Source organism: Anomaloglossus baeobatrachus, chromosome 1 (assembly GCF_048569485.1).
Source record: "Anomaloglossus baeobatrachus isolate aAnoBae1 chromosome 1, aAnoBae1.hap1, whole genome shotgun sequence".
Lineage (NCBI taxonomy): Eukaryota > Metazoa > Chordata > Amphibia > Anura > Aromobatidae > Anomaloglossus > Anomaloglossus baeobatrachus.
In genome coordinates, this window is record NC_134353.1 from 614766425 (window position 1) to 614788389 (window position 21965).

The window sequence follows — 21965 nt, forward strand, 5'->3', positions numbered from 1 at the left end:
TGATGCCAGGTGACATTACAGATCTGGCATCAACCCCATATATTACCCCGTTTGCCAACGCACCAGGGCGCGGGATGAGCTGGGGCAAAGCGCCAGGATTGGCACGTCTAATGGATGCGCCACTTCTGGGGCGGCTGCGGCCTGCTATTTTTAGGCTGGGGAGTGTCCAATAACAGTGGACCTCCCTAGTCTGAGAATATCAGACCCCAGCTGTCCACTTTACCTTGGCTGGTGATCCAATATGGGGGGGACCCCACGTTTTTTGTTTTAAATTATTTATATAATTTAAAATAACAGCATGGGGTGCCCACTGTTTTGGATTATCAGCCAAGGTGAAGCTGCCAGCGGTGGTCTGCAGGCTGCAGCCGTCTGCTTTACCCTAGCTGGCTACAAAAAATGGGGGGACCTCACGTCATTTTTTTTAATTATTTATTTATTTTATGGCTAATTACAAGGCTAAGCACCCTTTAGGCTACTTTCACACATCCGGCTTGAGCTCTGCGGCTCAATCCGGCTGTGCAAGCTATGCAACGGATGCGGTGAAAACACCGCATCCTTTGCATAAGTTTTTCCTGTGCGGCCAGTCCGGTTTTTGCCGCTTGCGGCATGCTACTGAGCATGCGCAGTGGCAAAAACCGCATGCGGCGGCCGGATATGGTTATTGCCGCATCGCGCCGCATCCGGCCGCCATAGGCATGCATTGAAAAATGCGCCGCATCGGCCGAATGCGGCGCGATGCGGTTTTTTTTGCCGCACGAAAAAACGTGCCAGGCAACGTTCCATCCGGCCGCCGCATCGGCTACATCTGCCGCATGCGGCAAAAACCGGACGGAACGCAAGGCCATGCGGCACAATGCGGCACTAATTAAAGTCTATGCAGGAAAATCGCAACCGGCAGCAAAAAAAAACGGTTGCGATTTTCATGCAAAGTGCCGGATTGTGCCGCATAGCAAAAACCGGAGGTGTGAAAGTAGCCTAAGTGCCACATGAAAGTCACTAAAGGGTGCCAGCTTAGAAAATGCAGGGAGGTGGAACATTATATAGGTTTTTCTCATCTATCTATCTATCTATCTATCTATCCCTCTATCTATCTATCCCTCTATCTATCCCTCTATCTATCTCTCTATCTATCTATCTATCTATCCATCTATCCCTCTATCTATCTATTCATCTATCTATCTATCCCTCTATCTATCTATCTATTCATCTATCTATCCCTCTATCTATCTATCTATTCATCTATCCATCTTTCCCTCTATCCATTATCTGTCTATCGATTATCTTTATTATTTATTGCAGGGACAAACCTGCGGTAAATCCGCGGCAAATCCGCGGCAAAAACGCATGCGGATTTGGTGCGGATTTTTTCCGCAGGTCCGGAAATCTTTCACTGGCAGAAGTTTCTCAAGAAAATTTCTTGAGAAACTTCACATTTCTAGTGCGCACATAGCCTAACACTACTCAGACAACACAGGGTGAGGGAACCACAATAATTAGACTTTATTGGATCCCCAAACAATTAACGGCACATAACACATAATCAGCAAAACACACAAATGTAGCAGGCTGTTGCCTCACCCTTCCACTGGCTCACCAGGGATTTAGAATGTCCATGCCTCAGAGGTTCCAGGGCTATTTACTCCAATCCAGCAGCACCCCGCTTTTGGCGGGCAACCACCGAGAAAGGAATAATGCCAGATTTAGGAAGCTGTGTGAGGTCTGCAAAGTCTGTAACAGGTGACTGAACTGTCCCAACCTGAGTGTCCTCCTTAGGTAGTCCTGGTATGATGTTACAATCCTGGCAGCCGGAGTCGAAATCCCTAGGCTGTGGATATGGTCTCCAACCAGAACCGGAGTCCCTAGATTGAAGCCATAAGATATCCTGATCCTCTAGTCAGCTCCTTAGAGCTTAGACTGGATCCATCAGCATCCAACAACAACCTGGTGGCTTAAAGAAATCCCTTTTATAGCCACAGCCTTCCACTTGGATACACTGCGTCCTCATCGATTGGTTGGACAAGAGTGCCTCTCCCATTGGATGAATCTCAAGCTGCATGGACAATGTTCATCCAAATGATGTGCATAGAAAGACTGAAGATATCTACATGGAGTCTGCAAGTCACAGACTCAACAATGGCTACTAAGGTAATCACATTAGCAATACACAACTACAATACAATAATAACTGGAAAGGTCTGGAGAACAATACGTCTGGCTTTCAGTGGCCAACACAATTACATTGAGTCAACAAGAGTCTTGTAAAAACAATGAGGGACTTATCCCCCATCTATAAACAATCTATCATCCTGTCTGGCTGAATTTTAAGAAACTTTAACCCATGAGAGTCCATGTCGTCACAGACACCGCCGTAACATAGGATACCGCAGAAACGGAGGACAGGTGAGAATATTTTTTTTTCTGTGTATGTGAACAATGGCATAATAGGGGACAAGAAGGGGACCGGAATGGACCTTACTAAAGGATGGGGCATATTACTACAGGATGGGGCACATTACTTCAGGATGGGGCACAAGGATTAGGCACATTACTACAGGATGAGGCACAAGAATGGGGCACATTACTACAGGATGAGGCACAAGAATGGGGCACATTACTACAGGATGGGCACATTACTACAAGATGGGGCACAAAGATGGGCACATTACCCACAGGAGACAAGGATGGGACACATTACTGCAAGGGGGACAAGAATGGGGCACATTACTACAAGGGGGGGACAAGGATGGGCACATTATATTTTATTGGTATCTATTTTTATTTTTTAAATTTACCAGTAGCTACTGCATTTCCCACCCTAGGCTTATACTCAAGTCAATAAGTTTTCCTAGTTTTTTTGTGGTAAAATTAGCGGTCTCAGCTTATACTTCGGTCGGCTTATACTCGAGTATATACGGTAAGTCAGGCGGTCGCTGCACCGTAAACACGCTCTTCATATGAGGAAAGATTTTCCTTGGTTGGGCAACACAGCACTACTAACCCCGTCCTCTTCTCCACTCTGTGCCTCTGTGATGGGCACGGAAGATGGCATGACATGTAATGAAAAATCAAATATGTGCAGAACAGAAAGGGAGAGAGACGTTCATCTGTTTAGCCTGTGGACTGGAATAGAGTAGGTTTTCCTGCAGTCCTATGTAAAGCCACAGAGCTGAACCCTTCATGACATCATAGAAGATTATCATCTGTGGCTTTGCGGAGGACTGCAGGTAAACCTACTGTTTTTATAAACTTTTTAAACTGAGCTCTTCTACACTGTGAGATAAGCAGACTATCTATCTATGTGATACCACATATAATATAAAGCCATAGTGATACAGATGTAGCAGAGTGGAGTTTGTGTTTCAGTTCTACTACATCTTAGCCCACTATGATTTTACAATATATCTGGTTTCACCTAAGGCTAACACACATTCAGTTCTACTACTTCTGTGCACTCTGAATTCTTTACATAAGACTAAAGCACAAACTCCGCTCTATATAAAAATAGATCATATTGTAAGATGTAGCAGAGTCAAGTATATGCTGCACACATAGAGGAAACCACAAATATTGTAAAAATAATAGTGTTCAGAACACAGATGTAGTGTCCAGTTTGTCATCTATTTGCCATTTCTTAAAGGGGACCTGTAGGGGATTTAGCTAATATAAAAATTGCACTTTTAGGGTACGTGCCCATGATCAGTGTTCAGTGTTTTCGACTTAACATGCTTCAGCTGCATCCAAAATGCAAGCACAGTAGATTGGATTTTTAGAAATCCCATGCCCACTGTGCATGTATAGCCCGCAGCGTAAATTGACCTGCACTGTGGCTTTCCAAGCCGCAAGCATGTCGATTTCTGGCTGCAGAGACACAAGCATTCTCTGCAGGGAGAACAGAAGAGAGAAACTGCAACTGCCAGAGTCCGGATCGTGGGCATGGGCAGCTGCAGTCTTCCACGGAAGAGATTCACAGCGCCGCATGTCAGGACCCGCCACGTCCAAAACGCTGTGTGTCCTGATCGTAGGCACGTACCTTTAGTGTTCTAGTCATTGTTTCCATTCTCTGGAAAATGAAGTTTAATCCGATATGCTAATCATGTTGCTAGGTGCAGCATTGGTGTGGCCAAGGGGCTTAGTGCTCCATTTCACCCACTGGTTTTGCAAGCTCCTGGCTCTGTCACTGACCGTTGACAGCACTGGATTACCTAAAATTTCTCTGTAAACTATGCTTGTTCCAGGCAAGCCAGTGCTCTCAATCACCGTACACATTAGAGAGTCATCCAAACACGCTCATTTTGGTGGGATAGGTCCACTGTCTGATGTTAATAGGGAAGTCTTTACTCTCCCCTGATTATTTTGTAGGTACATAAGGATACAGCCTATTTCAATTGCTGATCCTTTTGATTTACAGGAGATAAGCCACTAACAGATGATTCTGACAGTGGCTCACTCATGGAGCGCACAGGAGCACTTGTCTGAACCCAGAATTCCTGTGTAAGGAGTAATTAGGGGGATTGAGAGGCCAGTCAAACGATCATTCAACCAACAGCTAACTAATGTGTATAGTCAGACTTATGTCATCTGGCACAGAGTCTTAACCCCTTCCTGACATATGACATACTGGTTTGTTATATATTGCTGATGCTTATCGCAAATCGGCGTACCAGTATATCCTGACGATTGTCCGGGGCACAGTAGCTGTACCCGCACATTTGCCGCTGGCAGTTTTGTTTAAGTCGTATTCAAGCTCTGGCTGTCACGGCTAGGGCCTGTCTATTTAACCCAACAACAGCAGTTCTTGTGATCTGACACTCTTGACTGATAGTCGACTGAGTAAATAATCCCCCTATAGATGATTTATGACATTTACTGACAGTGAATTATTATCTGGACAAAATTGATGTCACTTACTATCTATATGGGCCTGACCTTGGGTGTTTCACCTTACCCACTTTAAACTAGGGCACACGGTACTTTACTAGTGTGAGTGGAGGGCTGTTATAGGGCCTCAGTCGACGAGGAATAGGGGCGTCAATAAACCTTAGGACGTCGACCCCTATATGACAGGAAGGGTGAGGAGTAGGGTGTACTGTTTCCCGCCTTTCCTTCTCAGTAATTTTTAATAATTTTATTTGTGTACCTTGTTTGTGGCATATATGTAAATAAAAAGAATTTTTTAGGTAAAATAGCTTCTCTCAGTTAATGAATTTAATATCCTTTACCTTGATATTGTAATCGGTTTATGACCTGTCTATTTAACCCCCAATATCAATCACAGCATTTAGGCGGCTGGGAGAGGGAGGGGGCTATCTTCCACCCGATCAGCACCCTTGCTATATAATCACGGGCTGCTAATCGTCATCTTGGCAATCCAAGGTCAAGTAATGACTTTCTGGTATGCTAGGTACGGTATTCAGTTAGACCATATCAGGAAAACGGTCTAAAATATGTTCTGTCAGTGTAACATTGATGGTTATAATGTATTGCAATGACACTGTCATTTGCAACATGACAACATGTCTCCGAATTTCCATGCAATAAATTTTATATTTTTTTTCTGAAAATGAGAAATGGTCAAAATAACATAACAAAGCATTGCTTTCAGACCTCAAATAATGCAAAGAAAACAAGTTCATACTCCTTTTGAAACAAAAATACTAATGTTTTAATTCAGGAAGAGTCTTGGCATGCTTTCCACCAGTCTTTCACACTTCTTTTGGGTGACCTTATGCCACTCCTGGTGCAAAAATTTAAGCAGTTCTTCTTTGTTTGATGGCTTGTGACTATCCATCTTCCTCTTGATTACATTCCAGAGGTTTTCAATGGGGTTCAGGCCTGGAGATTGGGCTGGCCATGACAGAGTTTTGATGTGGTGGTCCTTCATCCACACATTGATTGACCTAGTTCTGTGGCATGGTGCATTGTCCTGCTGGAAAAAACGGTCTTCAGAGTTGGGGAACATTGCCTGGGCAGAAGGAAGCAACTGTTTTTCCAGGATAACCTTGTATGCGGCTTGATTCATATGTCCTTTGCAAAGTTTAATCTGCCCAATTCCAGCCAAGCTGAAGCATCCCCAGATCATCATTTCACAGTTGCTGAAAGATACTGTGGCTTGTATACCTCTCCAGGTCTCCATCTAACCATTAGACCACCAGATATTGGGCAAACCTGAAAATTAGACTCATCAGAGAAGATTACCTTACTCTAGTCCTCTATGGTCCAATCCTTATGGTCTTTGGCAAACTTCAGCCTTTTTTCTAGCTTTACATGACTTGAGCCCTGCTAGTAAAGCCAGAATTGAGCCCTTCTTTTCCTCACTCTAGACTTTTTTCTTTTCAACTCTCTTGGCATGGTTAAAAGTTATTTTTTCATTCCTATTACTTTTCGCATATTACTAGCACTTGTTTTGCTATCCAGCTTGTCCTATTGCAAGAGGATTGTGAAGAGCACAGCAGTGTTTTTTATACTTTCCCTCGTTAAATAAGATTTGTTTCAGGCGATCACCTCATCAGGAGCACATTAAGTATAACGAGGTGTTCTCTGGTTGGAATTCAACTGACACTGGAAGCTGTATGTATGTATGTATATCTGTAATATATATATATATATATATATATATATATATATACATACAGTACAGACCAAAAGTTTGGACACACCTTCCCATCTCTAGAACAACTATTAAGAGGAGACTGTGCAGCAGGCCTTCATGGTAAAATAGCTGCTAGGAAACCACTGCTAAGGTTTGGCAACAAACAGAAGAGACTTGTTTGGGCTAAAGAACACAAAGAATGGACATTTGGAAATCTGTGCTTTGGTCTGATGAGTCCAAATTTGAGATCTTTGGATCCAACCACCATGTCTTTGTAGAAAAGGTGAACGGATGGACTCTACATGCTTGGTTCCCACCATGAAGCATAGAGGAGGAGGTGTGAGGGTGCTTTGCTGGTGACACTATTGGGGATTTATTCAAAATTGAAGGCATACAGAAGCATCTTGCATCGGCATGCTATTCCATCCGGTTTGCGTTTAGTTGGACCATCATTTATTTTTCAACAGGACAATGACCCCAAACACACCTCCAGGCTGTGTGAGGGCTATTTGACTAAGAAGGAGAGTAATGGGGTGCTACGCCAAATGACCTGGCCTCCACAGTCACCAGACCCGAACCCAATCGAGATGGTTTGGGGTGAGCTGGACCGCAGAGTGAAGGCAAAAGGGCCAACAAATGCTAAGCATCTCTGGGAACTCCTTCAAGACTGTTGGAAAACCATTTCCGGTGACTACCTCTTGAAGCTCGTCAAGAGAATTCCGAGAGTGTGCAAAGTAGTAATCAAAGCAAAAGGTGGCTACTTTGAAGAACCTAGAATATAAGACATATTTTCAGTTGTTTCACACTTTAAGTATTTCATTCCACATGTTTTAATTCATAGTTTTGATGCCTTCAATGTGAATCTACAATTTTTAGAGTAATGAAAATAAAGAAAACTCTTTGAATGAGAACGTGTGTCCAAACTTTTAGTTTGGAGCTAGAACTGGTGAATAAGGTGGGTGGTCAACCAGCTGGAAACCCAGCTCTGCCAGTTTTGCCGTGGTCAGTTGTACAGTGTGAGCGGAGGCGTTGTCTTGCAGGAACACGATTCCTTTGGACAGCTTGCCGTTCTTTGTGGCCTTCAGAGCTGCCTTCAAATGGTCCAAAACTTTTATGTAATACCTTGCATTAATGGTGGAACCCTTTTGAAGGTAGTCCACTAGCAGCACGCCCACCTTATCCTAGAACACAGACGCCATCACCTTACTGGCTGATTTGTGCACCCTGAACTTCTTTGGACGAGGAGAACCACTGTACCTCCACTCTTTTGACTGATCCTTGTTTTCAGGGTCATACAAATAAATTCAGGTCTCATCCATAGTGACCAATCAATCCAGGAAGTTCTTATCCGTCCGAAAACACTGACAAATGGACCGGGAAGTTTTCATTCGAATGCTTCTCTGATCTGTTGTCAAACATTTAAGGACCTACTTTACAGATAGCTTCCTCATGTCCAAATGTTCACGGATAATGACACAGACACGTTCACGGGAAATCCCCATGATGTCTGCTATTGCTTTAGCTGAAATTCGTCGATTCTCCAGTATGAGGTTGTGCACATCATCGATGATGTCCAGAACAACAACCAGTCTCGGTTGTCCAGGACGTTCCTCATCATTGCTGCTGAAGTGGCCCGTTGTAAATTTGGCAACCCAGTTCTTAACTGTGCAATATGTAGGGCTTTGATGCCCCAATGTCTGCGACATATCACCGTGAATATCTTTCGCTGACTTTCCTTGCAGAAACAAGAATTTTATCACTCCTCTGCTCTCAGTTGCTGTGAATATTGCACTAGACTCCGCCATTTTGTTTTCCTGCATGTGTAGAACACTGTTGCTATAAGCAACAAACACAATTTTGAAAATATATATTAGACACATAAGGCTTTCATGTGATGTAACATTTGTTACCATAGAAACAAAAAAGAATTTCAAAGCCAAAGACTTATCAGCAGCCCCTCGTATAAGACTTTCCTGTTTCCTTAACAACTTTTCACTTCTATGAGAGACAGCATAGCACAGCCTACTCCTGTTTCTGTAATCCCAACCACTTTTGAGTATTGCATATATTCACAGGGATACACTTTAACTCTTTAGCAACAAATGACTGCTCCTCAACTTTGATGCAGGACCAGGAACTTAGCCTGCATGTCTGCCGGCAGATGATGGCTGTATTATTCAGCCATCATCTGCCTATAATATCCATACATATAAAGCTGAACTACACCTGGGGCTGTTAACCTTTTAAATGCCACTAACAAGCTGTGAGAGCGCCATTTACAGCGCACGCCTCTCAGGGCGCTTTGTTCTAACCACTCTTTAGCATGCCCGCGACGCTAACTAGGGACGACGAGGGGTTGCCATGACATCTGGCGGTATGCTGAAGACCCCCTTGCCTATTATGTGAAAATATTGTGAGTGTAAGACGGGCTTTACACGCTGCGACATCGCTAGCAATTGCTAGCGATGTCGAGCGCGATAGCACCCGCCCCCGTCGCACATGCGATATGTGGTGATTGCTGTCGTAGGGAACATTATCGCTACGCAGCTTCACACGCACATACCTGGTCGGCGACGTCGCTATGACCACCGAACAATATCTCCTTCAAGGGGGAGGTGCGTTCGGCGTCACAGCAACGTCACCGCGACGTCACTAAGCGGCCGGCCAATAGAAGCAAAGGGGCAGAGATGAGCAGGACATAACATCCCGCCTACCTCCTTCCGCACGCATTGTCTGTGGAGGCAGGTAAGGAGATGTTTGTCGTTCCTGCGGTGTCATACACAGCGATGTGTGGTGCTGCAGGAACGACAAACAACATTGTACCGGCAGCAGTAACGATATTATGAAAAGGAGCGACGTGTCACCGATCAACTATTTTTGACGTTTTTGCGATCGGTGATCGTCGCTCCTAGGGTTTACACGCTGCGATGTCGGTAACGACGCTGGATGTGTGTCACTAACGACGTGACCCCGACAATATATAGTTACCGATGTCGCAACGTGTAAAGCCCGCCTAAGTGTCACGCTAGGTACAGGGAAGTACCAAGCGAAAGGGAAGGGAAACCCTGTGTCTTGAGAAGGGGGAGATGGTGACCCCTGACTAAGCCTACTGCTGGGCCCTGGGTTCTCTCTCCGCCTTAGATAGTTTCTGAACCTATGCACCGAGCCAGATACCTGATTCTAGGCTAACCCTGATCTGGGCCCTAGGTTGGGAGTAGGTCGGACGAGCTCTTCGTCAGACCCACTAGACGCTAAAGGACGCAGGGATAAAAAAACAAGAGAAATCAACTTATCATTTAGATGACTCAGGTAAAGAAGCTGCAGCAATCATCAAGATTCCCCAAATATATGTCAGCCTCCTTCTTGTGCTGAAGAGTTGATAAAGATGTATCAAATATCACCAGCACCCAGTAATAGGAAGTGAAGGTATATAGAGACAAGAGAAGTACTCATGTTGAACAGCAGCTGACAGGCTTGAACCATGCCACTGGGTCCTAAAGAGAAAAGTGTGAAAACCCAAGCAGGAATAGAAGGTTAGGGAGAAGTTTGTGCAGCCAAACAATGTGACCTTCTATAGCCGACACTGCAGGACTGTCCATCACCCGTGACAGTAAGTCCGCTGCATTTTTGCTATATATAGCAGTACTGTGATATTGCGGTATACAGCACAAGCAATCACACAATCTCAGGTTCACGTCCCCTAAAGGTACTAACAAATACAATAAAAAGCTAAAAAAATATATATATATTTAAATAATATGAAACAATGTATATATAAAGTTTGCATCACCCTCTTTTTTCCTACTAAAATTTAAGAAATTAAAATTAAAAAATGCATGATATCTCCACATTTATAAAAGTCTGATCTATTAAAATATGTATGAAAGACTGGAAGACAATGGAGCACAGATATGGACTTATCCGAGTGAGAGAGGTTAAAGCGCTGAGAGGGGCTCACCTTTGATGTGTTGTGACAGTCAAAACAACTATACTGGTGTGTAACACAGCTGCTGCAGCCCCATGTGGAACTAAACTCGAATGTGTTTTTGACCTGATGAAGGAAATAATATCACGAAACGCGTTGTTAATAAAAATCACCATCAATTCTTCTTGGAGTTTTCTCTCATTCACAGCAGCTCGGCATTAACCCTTACACCACCATACGGAGTTCAGAGCTATTAAAATATAAAATTCCTTAACCCAATCAGTAAACTAGTAACGAGAAACATGGGTCAAAACTCCAGAATTGTGTTTTTTCAGCTCCCTCAACAACACAGACAAATGCTGTATCTACCCCAGAATGCTATCAATAAAAACACTGGTTCAGGGTGCATAAAACAAGTTCCACCAATCGAACATTTTAAATGTTACGGCTCCCAAAAAATGACTGCACAAGCAACTTCTTTTTATTTTATTTTCAAATTTCCCCCCAAGTTTTCACCACTTAAAAAAAAAAAAACAACAAAAAACCGTATGCTTGTTTGGTATCGCTGTAATTGTATTGACCTGGACAACCAGAATATCATGTCATCTTTACCATATAATGAGTACTGATAAAAAATTAAATAAATAAAAAAGCAATTGCTAAATTGCACTTTTTTTTGTTTTTGCTATTTCCCCACACTTGGAGTTTTTTCCCTGCTTTTTAGAACATCACATGATTAGATGAATAATGTATTTCAAAAGCACAACTTATCCCGCCAAAAATAAGCCCTCACATATCTTAATCGGCTGAAAAATTGGAATAAGAGGAAAAAATTGCTAAAGCTCAAAACCGAAAAATCGCCGGTTCGGGTAGGGGTTAAGGGTGATGTCTCAGTAAATATTTAATAGATTTGAAAGTAATTATATTATGATTTCTCTTTTACATACAGCGAGAAGGTCAAGTAGAAGCTGGAATCAGAAGTACCACTATGTATGTAAGTCAACCATCAAGTTCAGATGACACTAACATGGTAAGCTTATGCATGTATCCATCACCGAAAGCAATTCTCGACTGTCATGACTGTATGTCAGTTAGTAATTTGGTGTATTTTCAAAGTCAAACAATAATTCTGATTGGACACAACCACCAGCTGCTTGTTACATCAGATTATATGGTGCAGCTTTTTCTGCGGAAGTCTGTACAAAGAAGTTAAACAAAGAGCCAAGCAAGAGCAAACTCGGCCAATGCAAATCTACAACTGACTGCATTGAAAATAGATGGTCCGGGGAAGTTATTTCTTTATGCAGACCACCCACCTGAGCAATTAGCCCACAGGGAGCAGGCATTTACATGAGTAAAACACTAAATCTTAGTTAGACTGTTTATTCAGCATGTTCAAACCTATTTAAATGTTATTTTAAAACCAGAAATGTAAGTGACATCCCATCAGCTAAACCTTCTACCTCTACAGCCTTGAACTAGTAGCTCCTAGTACCATGTACCATGAAATGTAGCTGTCAGTAGTATCAGTAGTTGATACCATACCAGTTCCGTGACCTTAAATACTCTGGAGAAACCCCATTTAATCCAGTGTGAAAAGGTAAAGGTCTAAAGAGTCCAACCCATTGCTTATTTGTGCCTTGAAGATTGGTGCAGAACATAATCTGCGGCACGTCGATTCCTTAAGCGTTTTTGTCGTCTTGATACGTTGCTTCAGTATTGCCACATAATCTTCTTTCCTCATGATGCCATCTATTTTGTTAAGAGTACCAGTTCCTCCTGCAGCAAAACAACCCCACATCATGCTGCCACCCCCATGTTTCACAGTTGGATGGTGTTCTTAGGCTTTAAAGCTTCTCTCTTTCTCCTCCAAACGTAACGATTGTCATTATGTTTAATTTTATTTTCGTCAGACCACAGGACATGTCTCCAAAAATTAAGGTCTGTGTTCCTGTGTGCATTTGCAAACATTAATCTGGCTTTTTTAGGTTTCTTTTGGAGTAATGGCTTCTTTTTGGCAGAGTAGCCTTTCAGCCCATATTGATGCAGTACTCGTTTCACTGTGGATAATGACACAATCTTACCAGCTTCCACCAGCATCTTCACATGATCTTTTGCTTTTGTTCTTGGGTTGTTATGCACATGTCTGACCAAAGCATGTTCATCTCTGGTACACAGAACCAGTCTCCTTCGTGAGCGGTATGATGGCTGGACATTCCCATCTTGTTTGTACGTGCATATATTTGGTTGTACAGATCAACGAGGCACCTTCAGGTATCTGGAAATTGCACCCAAAGATGAAACAGACTTGCACAAGTCCACAATTCTGCAGTTTGTCGACAAACATAATGTTTTCCATCAAACCCAAGTAAATTAAACTTGCTTTTGTTGTAGCTGTTCTGTTTTGTCACAAGTCAGCTTATGGGATCACCAGTGAGGTCCTCTGAATTAGGCCTCTTCAGACCTAATCAAGATCGAGCGCTCGGAGAAAAAGATCTGCATCCATGTGGGCATGATCAATTTTCTGTTTATTTAACCAAAGTACACTTTATTTATACCATTTACAGATCAATGTGATATTGCAAATGAAGCTTCTAGCTGGACTTTACAAGTTGCTCATATGACCTTTACGTTTTAGCAAAACAAAAATGTAGAGTCATGCATATGAGATAAGAAGAAGATAAGAAGAACATTTAGAGACAATAATAATCCTTGATCTTGTCTCTTATTCCGAAGGCTCTATAATGACTATGAACTACCACCAGATAAACTTACTAATGAAATAAAATATCTTTAATAAAGAAATAGAGAAACCATTTAACCCTTCTATATCAATTTCCCCCTTTTGTAAATGGTATAACCTTCACTACAGGGTCAGTAGGTGTCCAAACAGGAGCTGCTGGCTCATGGGCCTAGTACCCATGAGGGGTCTTCCTACCACTTCACCCATCCACCCTCAGTGTGGACACCTACTCCCCGTCAGTAGAGGCCATTTGGGGTCCGTAGTAAACTACAGAGGGTTCAATACTGAAACTCTTAGAACATACATTATTCAAAAGTTTAGCTAACGCATATATCAATGCTTTTACAGCTATATAAAGCAATAGACAGAATAACAATATTTGCATACAGGATTGTATAATGCCAGAAACCCAACCTGCCAGGCCCTTAAACCAATTAGCTGGATTCATAAAAGAAAATGTATTTCCTCACCAGGAGTCTTCGCTGGAGTCATCCATATATATACATATATACATACACATGTATATACATATAATACGAGAACAGACAAAAACTGGTGACTATGTATGTAGATACACACATAGACACAAACACACGGAAAAAAAATCATTGTCCTTTCCACAGATAGCAACATCATTATATTGAAGACTGAACCATAATCCATCGTAGGTAATGGGGCCTGAATGAGGGATCTTAGTCTTTAGTTTGGTAACTACACCCTCAATGTCCGGATTGTATTCCATCCACCACGACTGTCCCCTAGGCTGTGTGATATTTAGCTGGAACCAGGGATTAGTGACCTTTCCAGCTATAGTCAAGGTGGCAAATACATCTTTTCACCAGAATATCGATAGAGTCCAGGTTTCATTGTACATACAGTCTGATATCAACACCTCCTGTGGTTCCAGAGGTAAGGCTAAATAAGGCATAGTCTTTGAAGAAAATAAAACTGTGTGTGCAGATCCAACAGTCTTTTGGCTTTTCTCCTTCCATGTCCTCAGTAAGAGAAATATGGTGGCGAATGAGTTTATTATCCCAGTCCGTATTTAAAAGTTCGCTCAGTGTCTTTGTTTGGCGCAGCAACCCTGCTACACCTAGCAGGATAATTAGCAAAACTGTCATTCTGCCGGTGGAGTGACCTTTTTACAGTGACTGGCGTGGATCCAGGTGGGCTTTCCCTCAAGTTTCACTGAGGTGGATGTGGTCAGCTGGACTTGGAATGGGCCATCAAAGCGTGGATCTAGGCTCCTTCTCACGTGTCTGCGCACGACCACCCAATCACCTGGATTCAGTTGATGCACATCTGCACTTGCATTGGGATCTGGAATGGATGAAAAGACATGTTTATGCACCACATTAAGTCTTTCCTGTAAGGCCTGGACGTAGGCTGTCATAGTGCCGTGTTGCATCTGTAACACTTGTGGAAAGTAGAGACCTGTTTTTGGGGCACTACCAAAAAGGACTTCAAAAGGAGACAAGCCTGTCTTTCTATTTGGAGTGTGTCTGACTGAAAAGAGTGCCAGGGATATGCACTCTACCCAATTCTTTCCTGTCTCTGCCATAGCCTTTTGAATTTTTAGTTTAAGTGTCCCGTTTAATCTCTCTACTTTTCCACTGCTCTGTGGATGATAAGAGGTATGGAATGCCTGCTCTATTCCCAGGGCCTGCATAATGTCCCTCATTATTTCTCCAGTGAAGTGTGTACCCCTGTCACTTTCTATGGCTTCTGGGATGCCTTACCGACAGACTAGTTCCTTCATCAGTTTTTCTGCAGTTGTTTAGCATTTGCACATTTTACTGGATAGGCCTCAACCCATCCTGAGAAGAGATCTACACATACCAGGACGTATTCATACACTCCTACCTTGGGTAGTTGTATGTAGTCTATTTGCAGTCGTTGACACGGTAGAGCGGTCTGGGTGTTGCTTTCTTAGGGACTTTTACTGTTTTACCTGGGTTGTGTTGTGCGCAGATAATGCAGGATTGTACGTATTTGGAGGCTACGTAACTGAAGCCAGGAGCGATCCAGAAGGCATTCACCTGGTTACACATGTGACTTTTTGAGGCGTGAGTGGGGCCATGTGTTGCTTGTGCCATCATAGGGAACAGGGACATTGGTAAACACAACCTATCCTTACTTTCCCATACTCCATTCAAGTTCAGCCCAGCTCCCATTTTCCTCAGTGTTCCTTCTCTGTTTGGGCAGCCTGATGCTGGAGGGATTTCAGGACATCCAGACTCACTGTGGCTGGGACTTGCTGGCTCCCTGCCACTATCCTCTGATCCCTAGGCCTCTTTGCCGCTGCTTTCGCAGCTGCATCCGCCCTTCTATTGCCCGCTACCTCCAGTGAGTCACCTTTTGTGTGTGCTTTCACCTTAATGATGCCAACCTGGACTGGTAACATTAGTGCCTCCATTAACCGTTTTACCAATTCTGCATTTTTAATAGGCTTACCAGCTGACGTAAGAAAAGCTCTATTTCTCCAGATAGGGCCAAAATCATGACAGATCCCAAATCCATAATTTGAGTCTGAATAAACATTAATTTTCCTACCTGATCCCGCTCTACACGTCTCAATGAGCGCTGTTAGCTCCGCCTCCTGCGCGGACATGTGCGGCGGGAGTGGTTCAGCTCGGATTACCTCATGTGAGGATACTACTGCATATCCAGTGTAGAATCTCCCATCCAGGTGGTATCTGGAGCCATCTACAAAAAAACTCAAAATCTGCATAAGTAATAGGTGTATCATAGACATGTGGAAAACCTGCTGTCTCCTGACTCATCAGCTCTATGCAGCCATGCTCGTGTGTCATGTCAAAGTATTCATCCTTACTTGCTACCATTGTCACCAATTCCCCCTTTTCTGAATCTACTGGCAAAAGGGTGGCTGGATTCAGAACATTGCACTCAGGAATCAGAAGGGCACATTCAAGTCTGAGCTGTCTGGCCATAGACAGGTGTTTCGGTTGGACTTGCACAAGTATAGCATGGATGTCATGCGGGGAGTAAATTGTTAAGGGAAATGTCAATGTGATCTCGCAAGCTTTCCCTAGCAGTACTGCAGCAGCCGCTACAGCACGGACACACGTGGGTGACCCTCTGACAACTGGGTCCAATCGCGCTGAGTAGTAAGCTATTGGTCTCTGTTGTCACCATGTTGCTGTGTGAGGACGGCTGTCGCATGCCCTCCCTGTTCTGTGCAAAACAAGGAAAATGGTTGATCGTAATTTGGAATACCCAGGGCCGGGGCAGATACAATGAGTAGTTTAAGGGAATGAAAGGAATCAATAGCTTCCTGAGTGAGGTCAAAGGGGTCAGATGACAGACAATCATAGAGGGGTTGCATCATTTGCGAGGCAGACCTTATCTAAGGCCTGCAGTATGACACTAAGCCCAAAAAGGTGCGCAGTTGCCGGTGGGACCTGGGTAGGGAGAGATTTTGGACTGCTTGTTTTCTCTCCTCAGTCAGGTGTCTCGTACCTTCAGAGATACAGTGACCCAAAAAGGTTACCTTTTGCTTACAGTACTGTAATTTTTCACGTGAAACTTTGCAACCATTCTCTGCCAGAAAACACAGCAAAGAAATTGTGGCTTCCTTGCAGGACGTCTGGTCTGAACAGCAGAGCAAAAGGTCATCCACGTACTGCAATAGCGTAACCTGTGGATGAGGCGGTTGCCACTGCTCCAGAATTCCTGCCATCGCTGTAGAATAAATGGTAGGTGAATTCATTCCTCCTTGCGGGAGGACTGTCCACATGTACTGTTTCTCCTCATGTGTGAAGGCAAAAAGATACTGACAGTCAGGGTGTAGAGGCACAGAGAAAAATGCATTTGCCCAGTCAATTACTGTAAAACATTTGGAGGTCCCTGGGATTTGTGACAGTAAGGTATGTGAGTTTGGAACAATAGATGTTCCACTCTCAGTGACAGCATTGACAGCTCTCACATCATACACCATTCTGTACGTGTCAGGGGAACCTTTGGGCCCTTTTTTTCTTGATTGGATACAAGGGAGTGTTACAGGGGGAGGACCTTTGTACTAGAGCCCCTGCTTGCACATATTCTCTGGTCAGGGCCATTGATTTGGCTGGGCTTAAGGGATACTGTTTTATCAAGGGAATTTCAAACACCAATCCCTCCAGTCCCTTCATGGTCACCAGTTTCCTAGGCCAGAGGCAAAGGAGGAGGGAAGGAAGGAGGAGAGTCAGTCTGCTCCCTCTCCTAATTGGGGTTTTTGCACTGTCTGGCGTAATGTCCATTCTGTCCACAATTCCAGCACTGTACGGTCGCTCGGTCACCTGGTGCCCTCCCTTTCTGCTTCCACTGTCTTCCTTGTGCTCTAGCATACATAACTGGTCGCTTGCATTTTGTCAGTTCAACCCCCTTAGCTACTTGCAGAAGGTCTGTTGGGTCCATGTTTCTCCACTCAGGTCTGGCTGTCTGTACTGCTTCTCGTAAAACCTTATTCATACCGTTAACGAATATACTCATCAGTATTTTGTCATTAAGGGAGGTTCTGACTTTGTACCCCACGTCTGCCCACTTCAGCTGTAACCTCCAAAAGTACGTCTCTATACTCTCCCCTTCCTGCTGTATTACGTCAGTCAGGGAAAGAGGGAAAGGTTGGTCTTCAGGGTCAGATAACTGTTTTCTTTCCTCACCATCAGAGTAATGTCCAGCTTCCTCCCCAAAACTCAATTCCTTCACTACCTCTGTCTCAGTGTCAGCGTCCTCTGTCATCACATGTGATCTGGTTCGAACAGGATTTAGTGCAATCTGCTTAGGGCGAGTAACATTACACGTAGCACAAGTACTTCTCCAGTCTGGGTTTTTCTGACTACAATGTTTACAAGTCCATTCATCTGGTCTGGGTTTCTGATCATGTGAAGGGGGGCGGTAGCAGTCACAGTTTTTGCTCTTGGTGCATTAAAACATTTATAATACACTTTACATAACAATAATATAATAATACATCCCACTGTTATTTCTTTACATCCACAATGCTGCACCTCTTCCTTGAATCTGTGCCATTTCTCAACATCCAAACACCCACACTCTGGCATGTCTGCCTTTCTGAGTATCGGTCTGACATTTTTCACTGCTTCTTTGCCTTCTCTTTCTTGCACTATCTGTTTGGCTGTTTTGGATCCGGCTGGAGCCCCACGCTGCACACTGAACAAGTTGCCCATGGCTTCAACTTATTCCCACACAGCCCACCTTTCTGCAAATGCCCTCTCAGTGTCCCTGAACCTTGTTAACAGGCCACACGTCTCCTGGCAAGTCAGAATGGGCTCTCAAGTGGTAGCAGGAAGGCTCAATCAGCATTCACTCTCACCTGCTACACTTGTAGGGCGTATTGGGAAGGGTTAAAAAACACCTCTCACCCAATAGACCAGATGACTAAAGCAGGAAGGACCAGGTGTGATAGTCCTCTCACCTGCTAGACCACCTCCATGTAAGTGGGAAGGCCACCATGCTCTCTAACCCACTTAGACCTGATGTGCAGTTGGGTACTTCATGCTGGTCCTTTACAAAGTATTCCAGCAACGAATGTAAACTAGAGTTAAACCAATACACCAATACAATCCTCAGAGCTGACTTTCTCACAGAGGGCAGAAAATCGCGCAGCTGTTCACTTGACCCCTCCCAACAGAATGTCAGCGCACAGTTTGTTTAGCAAGAGTCTTATCTCGTCCAGATTCAGCTTTCCAAAACACAATCCTAATACCCACTGGTATAATACACAATCCTAGCAGAAAATTGAGACTACTTATATACCTTCACAGCACTAATATTCTACTTTGCTATAAAACCTTCATCCCCATTTTGAGGGGAAGAAACACACAATATCTCACTATAAGGACAGATCCCAGGACCACTTGTCTTACTCATTCATTGATTCCAGAAACATATGTAACAATACACCTTCCAAGGGTTAACCTCACATGCAAATAAAATTATCTAAACCGCTCTTGATACTGATGGGAAAAAAAAAATACATATGTCAGGTATCCACTCAAATACTCTATATGGCTATGCCCTGTGACATTTCACAACTGGAACATCTTTTCACAGTCCACAGTATGACCTATAACCATTAGACTTATACATACATATTATTTCACCAAGTCTCTTATCTCAATTTCTCATCACTTTGTTATTCAGAGGCTTCTCATCAATATACAACAACCTATTGCCTGCCTACTTTATCTAGGCATTAATATGAAACCACTTATGAACACAAATCCCTAGACCAGTGTATTGCCCATCAAAGATGCAAAGATGGCCAAAGTAAAACACAAAACACAGCAACACAGCAAATGTAATTATACAGAGACTGTCCCAAATTCCATGCTATGCAATCTATGCAATCAGTTAATAGACGGACAACAGATTCTTATTACTCTATATTTCAACTCTCATTCAGACATGCATGAAAAAACAATACTCACTGGTGATGCCAGAGTTCTTGAACCGTGTGTACAGCCTTACCCAGAATATTCGGGAAATCAGAGAGAGTGAAATAAAGTGTAAGGCTGGGGCCACACGGGCACTACTGCGATCCACTTGCATGAGACTCGGCTCGTGCTGGCAGTACAGCAGAGCCGAGTGTCATGCCTGTGTCCTTGCAACTGAGGTCCGTTCGTGCGAGCAGACCTCAGCTGCGGGGGGCGGGCCGGCACTCAGGAGGGGAGGGAGGGATTTCTCTCCCTCTCTACTGTGTAGCCGGCTATTGCCATTCTCGCACTGCACTAGCAGTACACCGGTGTACCGCGAGTGCAGTGCGATTTTTCTCTCGCCCCATTCACTTGAATGGGTGCAAGAGAAAGAGACTCAGCTTACAATCGCAGCATGCTGCGATTGTTTTCTCAGTCCGATTAGGGCTGAGAAAATAATCGCTCATGTGTGCTGACACACAGGCTAGAATTGGTCCGAGGGGAATGCGATGTTTTATCGCACTCCACTCGCACTGTTTTTCTCGCCGTGTGGCTTAGCCCTAAGAATAAAGCTTCTCACCTTGCTGCAGCTGAAATTTCACTGTCTCAAGAGTCCCCAAAACTTCTTCCGAATAGGCTGGTTGGCCACGGCTCCACGTTGGGCACCAAAAACTGTTGTAGCTGTTCTGTTTTGTCACAAGTCAGCTTATGGGATCACCAGTGAGGTCCTCTGAATTAGGCCTCTTCAGACCTAATCAAGATCGAGCGCTCGGAGAAAAAGATCTGCATCCATGTGGGCATGATCAATTTTCTGTTTATTTAACCAAAGTACACTTTATTTATACCATTTACAGATCAATGTGATATTGCAAATGAAGCTTCTAGCTGGACTTTACAAGTTGCTCATATGACCTTTAAGTTTTAGCAAAACAAAAATGTAGAGTCATGCATATGAGATAAGAAGAAGATAAGAAGAACATTTAGAGACAATAATAATCCTTGATCTTGTCTCTTATTCCGAAGGCTCTATAATGACTATGAACTACCACCAGATATACTTACTAATGAAATAAAATATCTTTAATAAAGAAATAGAGAAACCATTTAACCCTTCTATATCACTTTCATCACTAAAATGAATGGTGGACCACTTTTCCCCTGTCCACAGAACATGCTCCTCACTAAAGGTGAGTCTAGCCTTTTGCTTCTTTCTGCTAATGAGAGGTTTGGTCACTGCAGAGTGTTCTTTCAGTCCTAATGCTCTTAAACGTCTTGACACTGTATGACAAGGCAGAATCTTACCCTGTTCAGTGCTCTACTGGTGGGCAATTCCAGCTGCAGTGTTGAAACGTTTACCCATGGAGATTCTCTGCATTATCCTGTCCTCTTTTGCGTTTGTCTTTCAAGGGCGACCAGCCTTCTTGGGGACTTGAAAGAGTTTGTGATGTTGTAAAGGTGCAATATTATCGAAATCACAGACTTGGAACAACCAACTTCTCTTGCTATGGTAATAGTTTCACCACTTTGGCCTTCATCTAGACAACCTGTTGCCGGAGGGCTTAGCCACTTTGGAACGGCACACCATTTTTCCAAAGTCAGTGGAAACTGGAAAATTAGGCTGACAGTTACATAGGGTTTGTCAGATAAGGAAATTAGCACCAGGTGCCAGATTAACACCAATAACATGCAGGTATCTGAAAGTGTTCTCTAATTTTGATCAGTGTTCCTTTACATTTATCTAATTTACATTTTTATTATGTGCTTAAGCATAAATTCAATTTATGATATAAGCTTAAAGGGAACCTGTCACCAGTTTTTTGCCCTATAAGCTGCGGCAACCACCAGTGGGCTCTTATATACAGCATTCTAACATGCTGTATATAAGAGCCCAGGCCGCTGTGTACAACATAAAAAATACTTTATAATACTTGCCTAAACCGGTCGCTGCAGTGGATGTGGCTCAGATACGCATCTTCCTCCTCCGGGGTGCCGGCGCCACCTCCTTCGGCCATCTTTGTCGCCGCCTCTGTTGTCCTTCTGAAGCCGCGGTGCATGACGGGTCCGACGTCATACACACTCACTGACATTCAGGTCCTGAGCAGGCGCACTTTGATCTGCCCTGAGCAGGGCAGATCAAAGTATTGTAGTGCGCATGCGCGGGATCGGCGAGTGTGTATAACGTAGACGTGTCATGCACCGCGGCTTCAGAAGGAGGACAAATGTATATGAGAGCCCACTGGAGGTGGCCGCAGCTTATAGGGCAAAATAGTG

The 21965-nt window shown here is 43.7% G+C and overlaps 1 protein-coding gene across 1 annotated transcript in view; it reads left to right on the top strand.

Moving 5' to 3' along the window:
• The window catches only part of ERCC6L2 (ERCC excision repair 6 like 2), a 205570-nt gene that overhangs the window by 126442 nt on the left and 57163 nt on the right, over positions 1-21965 (top strand). Inside the window, exon 15 of the mRNA XM_075318703.1 lies at positions 11464-11544. Coding sequence (XP_075174818.1) covers positions 11464-11544 — 81 coding nt within the window. The remainder of the gene's footprint in view (positions 1-11463; positions 11545-21965) is intronic.